This window comes from Nasonia vitripennis, unplaced genomic scaffold, assembly GCF_009193385.2.
Source record: "Nasonia vitripennis strain AsymCx unplaced genomic scaffold, Nvit_psr_1.1 unplaced0163, whole genome shotgun sequence".
NCBI classification, from domain to species: Eukaryota; Metazoa; Arthropoda; class Insecta; order Hymenoptera; family Pteromalidae; genus Nasonia; species Nasonia vitripennis.
In genome coordinates this window covers 7,064-15,452 of record NW_022279942.1, presented here as the reverse complement: position 1 = coordinate 15,452, position 8,389 = coordinate 7,064, and the positions used below count along the sequence as shown (strand labels likewise).

Here is an 8,389-nt window from a genome sequence, read left to right as displayed (position 1 = left end):
TGTCAGTATCGCGCCGCGCGAGCATGAACGCATGATTGTTTATATTTTCGATAGCTAGCTTCATTACCCATAATCATCACCCTTCTCTCTCCTCCTCTAACCCGAACAGCCGAAGATGGAACCAGCAGAAGAAGAGCTTCGAAGAAGAGTCCCGTCGCGAAACTGGGGCGACGCGTATGCTACGTCTTGCGGGCCGTGACGGGCATCATTGGATGGCCTACAGCCCACTCGGAGGTGGTGCTACAAGCTTTCTCAGAGCTGGTGACCCTCTCCGAGGCGGCGAGCGCCGCGCCTGTGAAGGGCCGAGCAAGCGGCTGATGAATGGGCCGAGAAGGAGGCCGAGGCCCGTGCCGCCGAAGGGCCGCTGACGAGGCCGAAGACGATCTCGACGAGACGGCGGCTAACGGTGGTCGAGAAGAGTGGCCGTCAGTAGATAGGCTATAGGCATACCAAAACATAGGCATACTAAAACACCCCCTCTCCTCCCAAAGTGTTTTGTACCCGATGGAAGAGTGGGAATGGTTCTCCCTCTTTTCCGCATACTAAAACACTCCCTCTCCTTTCAAAGGGTTTTGGTACCCGATGGAAGAGTGGGAATGGTTTCTCCCTCTTTTCCGCATACTAAAACACTCCCTCTCCTTTCAAAGTGTTTTGGTACCCAATGGACGAGTGGGAATGTTCTCCCTCTTTCCCCATACCAGAAACTCCTTTCCTCTCAAGAGTGGGATGGATCTCCCTCTCTCCCGCACACGAAAACACTTCCACTCTAAGTGATTTGCTAACCGATGAAAAGTGTACTCCCTCTCTCAAATATGTTTTTGGAATGCCTATAGCGTTCTCTAATTTTCTGTTTCACGGATTAGAAATCAATCCTTATTGACGCGTGTAAGACATCCTCGAACCGATGCCGATTTCGGGATTAGCTTTTGAGAAAATGTGGGCGTGTACCGTAGAAAAAGATATCCTTTGAGGTGTTTGCTTTCTTACACACCTGTTTCACGGATTAGAAATCAATCCTTACTGACGCGTGTAAGGCATCCTCGAACCGATGCCGATTTCGGATTAGCTTTTGAGGAAATGTGGGCGTGTACCGTAAAAAAGATAATCCTTTGAGGTGTTTGCTTTCTTACACACCTGTTTCACGGATTAGAAATCAATCCTTACTGACGCGTGTAAGGCATCCTCGAACCGATGCCGATTTCGGGATTAGCTTTTGAGGAAAATGTGGGCGTGTACCGTAGAAAAAAATAATCCTTTGAGGTGTTTGCTTTCTTACACACCTGTTTCACGGATTAGAAATCAATCCTTACTGACGCGTGTAAGGCATCCTCGAACCGATGCCGATTTCGGGATTAGCTTTTGAGGAAAATGTGGGCGTGTACCGTAGAAAAAGATAATCCTTTGAGGTGTTTGCTTTCTTACACACCTGTTTCACGGATTAGAAATCAATCCTTACTGACGCGTGTAAGGCATCCTCGAACCGATGCCAATTTCGGGATTAGCTTTTGAGAGAAATGTGGGCGTGTACCGTAGAAAAAGATAATCCTTTGAGGTGTTTGCTTTCTTACACACCTGTTTCACGGATTAGAAATCAATCCTTACTGACGCGTGTAAGGCATCCTCGAACCGATGCCGATTTCGGGATTAGCTTTTGAGGAAAAATGTGGGCGTGTACCGGGTGCGCACACCCGACATCCTTTGCTCAGGTGGTTGACAATGCAGCATGGTATACTGATCGATGCCCTTTAGTTTTAGAATAAGCGTTACACCTTTCATACGAATGCTGCGTATTGCTTTGGAGAAAAAATGTGGGCGTGTGCAGGTTGATGCGCACGCCAAGGACCCCGCTCAGGTGGTAGACAATGAAGCATTGTATAGTGATCAGTTACACCTCTCATGCGAAAGCTTCATATTCCTTTTGAGAAAAATGCAGGCGTGTGCAGGTCGAATAAGAAATTAATCCTTATTGCTGTGTAAGGCATCCTCAGACCGTTGCCAATTTTTGGAATGAGCGATATGTTTCTCTTGAAAACGTGGGTGTGTGCAGGTTGGTGAAGTGATGAACCCTCAAAGCTGTTTTCCACGTTAGAGATAATTTTCGCACACACTTGAAACTGACGATTCTTGAAGAGATAATCTTACGCTCAATCTCTCTCTCTCCCTCCAAGAAAGCGTAGGTGTGCACTCGAGTGATTGAGGGATGGTCAAATTTTGTTGAGAGGGAGGAGATTTTAAAAATTCCGGTGGGAAGTGTCTAAGGGAGGTTCTATGAGAAGAAAGTGGAAATTTTTCGGCAATTCGAAGGACTTTGGCAATTGAAGTGGAAAGGGAAGCTTCGCTGTCCACCGTATTTAAGGACCCGGTGCATGCTTCGTCAGTCAATTCACTCCTCGTTTCCAAGTTCATTCGGCAAAATAGTGAAAAGTGTTCTCCCGCCTTCGAGTATAACCCTCAAGATACACCGGAGTCAGGATTTTTCTTGCAAGCTGACAAGAAATGTCACCGAAGAAGCTAAATTCACCAATGCAGCCTTCTCGAAGCCGACGGAGTCTGCAGGTCGCCCAGGAGCGTATACGTTGGCTGGTCGCCAACGCACCAACTCTCCTAACAATGCTCGACTACGTCTCCTGGGCAATGGACGTGGTCGAAACACGTAAGTGAATTTTTTTTTTTTTTATTATACTATTCAAAAGTTTTTTTCTTTAAATTAATTTATTAAAAATTTTTTTAATGTTGCAGTGCCACAACCACCAAATGCTGCTTTGCAGCAATTAGCATCGCGACGATCTCCGATGGCTGACCTGCCACGACGATCTCCGGCGGCTAACCTGCCACGACGATCCCGGTGGCTGACCTACCACAACGATCCCGGTGGCTGACCAGCCTCGACGATCCTCGACGGCTGAGCAGCCGCAGAGATCTTCGACGGCTGAGCAGCCGCAGAGATCTTCGACGGCTGAGCATCCTCGACGATCCTCGGCGGCTGACCCGACGCAGCGATCTCCGACGGCTGACCCGCCACGGCGATCCCCAATGGCTGAGCAGCCTCAGAGATCTTCGACGGCTGAGCATCCTCGACGATCCTCGGCGGCTAATCCGGCGCAGCGATCCCAATGGCTGAGCAGCCTCGGCGATCTTTGACGGCTAAGCAGCCTCGACAATCTTCGGTGACCCGAAGAAGACGGTCTCGGTCGAGCTCAAGTTCTAGCTCGAGTTCGAGCTCGAGTTCGAGCTCTAGTTTGAGCTCTAGTTCGAGCTCCAGCTCTAGCGGAACATGTACATCTGTTAAAAGTATACGCGATCTCAAGCCGATTCCTAAGATCGCGTCCTCGAATATGAAGAGAAAAGTAAATGGTAAAAAATATTAAATTTATTCTTAAAATTATATAACTTTATTTAAAAAAATGCTAATCTGTTTTTTTATTGTTAAAGATCAAAAAGGCAACGAGCAGAAGAAGAAAAAGGTAGGAGAGAGAGAGACGTCACCAAAACCAGGAACATCTACAATGACTTCAGGTAAAAAAATGCTTTAACTATAAATTAGTTTTATTTTGTATACAATAATTTATTTTTTGTTTGCTTTAATTTTTCAGAGGTTACGAGACCAGTACCGAGACGTGGTATTTTGCAATTAAAAAGGACTGATAGTAAACAGCAGCAGCAACAACAGCAACAGCAGCAGCAACAACAGCAGCAGCAACAGCAGCAGCAACAGCAGCAGCCACAGCAACACAGCCAACAGCAGCAGCAACAGCAGCAGGAACAACAGCAGCAACAGCAACAGCAGCAGCCACAGCAACAGCAGCAACAGCCGTCACAGCAACAACAGCAACCTCAGCAGCAACAACAACGCAATTTACCGCGGATTATAGATGATGAGATAATAATAGATCACTAGAAGAGGAAGAAACTGAAGCTAGAGTTGAGTGGCGTGATGTAGAATCAGCTTTTCAAAATCGAATTAGAACAGGTGTAGTTGTAAAATATAAAGCATGTGGACATTCTAAGTTTTTTTAACGATGCGCAAAAGCTTTTCAAGGTTAAAGTAGAAGATTGCTTGAAGGAATATAACGCTGTAAAAATAAATTCTGACTTTATCGCAGAATTTTCTATGCAGAAAAATGGAGAGGAAACGACTGACATTAAATATTTTACAAGTGAAAGTGTTACAGCATTCATGTCAACGAATTTGGAAGAATGGTTTAAAGATCATATCAAAGAACCTATTCTCACCCAGCTTGAAGAATTTCAGGAGAAAGATTCTGGCTAGACCCTGACGAGTATTATCAGTTTGTGTATCAATATGAAAAATATTCTCCAATCAAGGGAGTTCCTTCATTCCACTTCCAAAGTTTATAGAAAAGAAAAAGGCATGTGTTAATATTCGTAATAATGATAATCAGTGTTTCAAGTATGCTATACTTTCAGCATTGCATCCTAGTGAAACTAATCCCAATAGAGTTAATCAATATCGTATGTATGAGAACGAGCTGAACTTTGGTGATATAGAATTTCCAGTCAAACTTAAAGATGTACCAAAATTTGAAAAATTAAATGATATTTCAGTAAATGTATACATGTTAAAAAAGTATAATGAAAAGTTTGAAGTATCGCCATGCCATATTACAAAAGAAAAGAAAGAAAAACATGTAAATCTACTCCTCATTCAAGATTTTTACATAGATGAAAATGAAGAAAATAATCATGATGTTGGCGGAAGCCTGCCTAAATACCACTACGTTTGGATTAAGTATCTGTCTCGAATTTTAAGCTCTCAATTAAGCAAATCTCATGTAAAATCATACCACTGCGAAAGGTGTTTACAAATTTTTTACTGTAAAGAAAGGCTGGAAATGCACGAAAATTATTGCAAAAATATAAATAAATGTCGAATTAATTTGCCCGACTTTAAGAATAACATTCTTAAATTTGAAGATTATAATAAAAGTGAAAAAGTTCCTTTTGTTATTTATGCAGATTTCGAATGTTTGTTAAAGCCTACTGAAAATGAAAATGCTTTTCAGCTTCATGAAGCATATAGCATAGGCTATTATATAAAGTGCAGCTTTGATGACAGTTTTATCTGTTTATAAATCATACAGACAAAAAAATGAAGATGAAGAGACACCGGCAAAATGGTTTGTTCGAGAATTGAAAGGAATTAGTGAAAAGATTGATCTACTCTACAAAAATCCAAAACCAATGAGACTTACAGATCTAGAAGAATTATCTTTTCGGGGGTCAACTGTTTGTCATATATGTCGAAAGCCTATTAAAAATGATGAACTCGCAGTACGAGACCATTGTCATCTAACAGGACGGTACGTTAGTTTTTAATGTATACAAATATTTGACTTTAATGCTGTACAACATGTAAGACATTTTTTTCTATTTAGTTTCAGAGGGGCAGCTCACAATTCATGCAATTTAAATTACAAGGATTCGAGGTTTGTGCCGGTTATCTTTCATAACCTCAATTATGACACACACTTCATTTTGAAAGAGATTGCTACTTCTACAATAATGACTGGACGAGTATCTCTGATACCTCACAACAAAGAAAAATATATTTCATTTACGAAGTTTATAGATGACTGTGACATCAGTTTTAGATTTATTGATTCATGGCGTTTTTTACCATCATCGTTGGAAAAGCTTGCATCATATTTGGAAACAGTGCCGATAGCAGTAAATGAGTTCAAAACTGATGGATTTACAGATGAGCAAATCAATCTTCTGAGACGAAAAGGTGTATTTCCATATGATTTCGTAGATGGATTGGACAAGTTGATGACTACAAAACTGCCAGAAAAGAATGAGTTTTACAATAAACTAACAGATTCTCACATTATTGATGAAGACTATCATCATGCTGTTACAGTGTGGAATATGTTTTCTACAAGAACTTTGGGTGAATATTCTGATTTGTACTTGAAAACAGATGTTTTATTATTAGCTGACGTCTTTGAAAGTTTTCGAGAGACATCACTGAAAGCGTATAGTTTATGTCCTACACACTTTTACACGACTCCAGGTCTCACATTTTCAGCAGCTCTAAAAATGACAAAAGTGGAATTGGAGCTTCTCACAGATATAGATATGCTGATGTTTATTGAAGCAGGCATTCGAGGAGGAATAAGTCAATGTTGCAATCGGTATGCTAAGGCAAACAATCCCTACATGGGATCATCATATGATAAGAAGCAGAAAACGAAGACGCTCTTATATTTTGATATTAATAATCTTTATGGATGGGCCATGGTGCAGTATTTACCAGTGGGAAAATTCAAATGGATTGAATATGAAACAAATTCAAATTTTTTCAATGCACCACCAGACTCTGATACAGGCTACTTTGCAGGTACTAGATAATGGACTTCGACTTAAAAAAGTGCATAGGATTCTGAGTTTTGAGCAGAAGCCTTGGCTCAAACCATATGTTGAATTTAATACAGAGAAGAGAAAGCAGGCCAAGAATGAGTTTGAGAAGCTTTTCTACAAGTTATTAATTAATGCAGTATATGGTAAGTGCATCGAGCGAGAACGATCTCGCGTTGATGTGCGATTAGTGAATAAATTTACTGGTCGATATGGAGCAGAAGCACGTATAGCTCAACCAAATTTTCATAGTTGTGCTATCTTTGATGAAAATTTGGTTGCTATACAGCTAAAGAGAACAAGTATTACAATTAAAAAACCAATATACGTTGGTCTCAGCATTCTCGATATGTCTAAAACATTGTTATACGATTTTCATTATTCGTATATGAAGCGGCGACTTGGGGAAAAATGTAAACTCCTTTACACCGACACAGATAGTCTAATATATGAAGTTGATGACGTGGATATGTATAAAATAATGAAAGAAGACTTGCACAAATTTGATACTTCTGATTACAAAGAGAACAATCAATTTGGAATTCCACGTGTCAATAAAAAAGTGCCTGGATTAATGAAAGATGAATGCAATGGCAAGATTATGACAGAATTTATTGGTTTACGTAGCAAAATGTATAGTATTTTGATAGATGGATCTGAGACTGTGAAAAAAGCCAAAGGCATAAAGTCAAGTGTTGTGAAGAAAACAATCACGTTCGAAGATTATCGAAAATGTCTTGAAGAACAAATTATTGTTAAACGTGAGCAGTGCAACATTCGCTCTAAATTACACATAGTGCATACTGAAAAACAGAACAAAATAGCACTAAGTCCGCATGATGATAAAAGATACTTATTACCTCATAGCACAGACACTTTGCCTTGGGGTCATTACCGAATTATTGAGGAGCAGATGGCACTGGCTGTAAGTCAAATGGAGGAGGATGAAAAAATGGCTGATACAAGAGGAGAAAGAGTGGGGGAGATGGAATTGGAGAAGGGGTATGAAGCGACCAATACTAAAGAAGAAAGCGAGAGAGCAATGGAGAGGGGGAGCGAATTGTCCAATGAAAACAGTGCAGCACGAGTGGGGATGACACTTTATGGCGATACAGGCGAACAAATCTTTATAGAATACGATGTTTGTGAGGAGCTAATGCACGAATGGAATCCATCGATGGAGGGGGCATCTTCCAATAGAAGAGATATTCTACAAGAGGCTATGGAAGGGGCAGACATCGTGGTGGGGAATGGGCTATATGAACCGACGCACCACGGTGAAAAGCACATTCGAGCAGTCGAGCTTGAAAATTACCTACCTTTGGAGAAGAAACCAAGACTCACTTAACATTTTCAAGTAAGTTCATAGCTGATTCTCACTATTTTTTTTTGTTCTCAAAGAAAATCTTTTCTCTAACACACAAATTCTTATTTTTTTCACGTTTCAGAATGGATCTATCTGCACTTAACAAAATTGCTGAGCGCGAGTTCTTGCCTAAGAAGAAAGTCACGGACTTAGAAAAAGATCATGAGTACATGGTGACTGCACTCAAGGAGGTGAAGACTAGATTCGGCACGAAGATCGTGGCTGAGATTGATGACAGCTTTCAAATATTTCTGCCAGAAAAGATCTCATCAGCAATCTTGAAAGATCAAGAACTTTTCAATAATCTTTCAAACACAGCAAATAAACTTAGTTTATTTATAACATATCAGGGTGGAACTTCTTTTAAGTTCACCACATGCTAAAATAATGAAATACAAAGACTGATAATTATTAAATACTATTTATTTGTTAAAACTACAATTCACATGAATAAAAATACATTATTAAATATAATAACAATTGCTTTCTTATTTTTTAGAACCTTGAATAATTTATACAATCTCATTTTTATCTATCCAACTATTGTGATCGCTACTGAATCCTAACCATTTAACATATACGCGTTTACCACTTTTCTTTAAAACTTTTTCTACTAAATAAATTTCCGGATACATAGTTTTATGA

The 8,389-nt window shown here is 40.3% G+C and overlaps 2 protein-coding genes across 2 annotated transcripts; both read left to right on the top strand.

Annotated features, from left to right (window-relative positions):
• The first annotated feature begins 2,883 nt into the window (after positions 1 to 2,883).
• LOC116738703 (putative uncharacterized protein DDB_G0274435) lies at positions 2,884 to 4,690 on the top strand. The gene is made up of 3 exons (XM_032602242.1): positions 2,884 to 3,354; positions 3,433 to 3,516; positions 3,594 to 4,690. Exons 1-3 carry the CDS (start codon positions 3,114 to 3,116, stop codon positions 3,896 to 3,898), a joined length of 630 nt encoding a protein of 209 aa, XP_032458133.1. The 5' UTR covers positions 2,884 to 3,113; the 3' UTR covers positions 3,899 to 4,690.
• On the top strand, positions 4,178 to 8,076 carry LOC116418311. Its single transcript, XM_032602241.1, has 6 exons — positions 4,178 to 4,265; positions 4,327 to 4,532; positions 4,590 to 4,836; positions 5,078 to 5,321; positions 5,397 to 7,735; positions 7,827 to 8,076. The coding sequence occupies exons 1-5, from the start codon at positions 4,178 to 4,180 to the stop codon at positions 6,370 to 6,372; spliced, it is 1,761 nt and encodes a 586-aa protein (XP_032458132.1). The 3' UTR covers positions 6,373 to 7,735; positions 7,827 to 8,076.
• Positions 8,077 to 8,389: the final 313 nt, after the last annotated feature.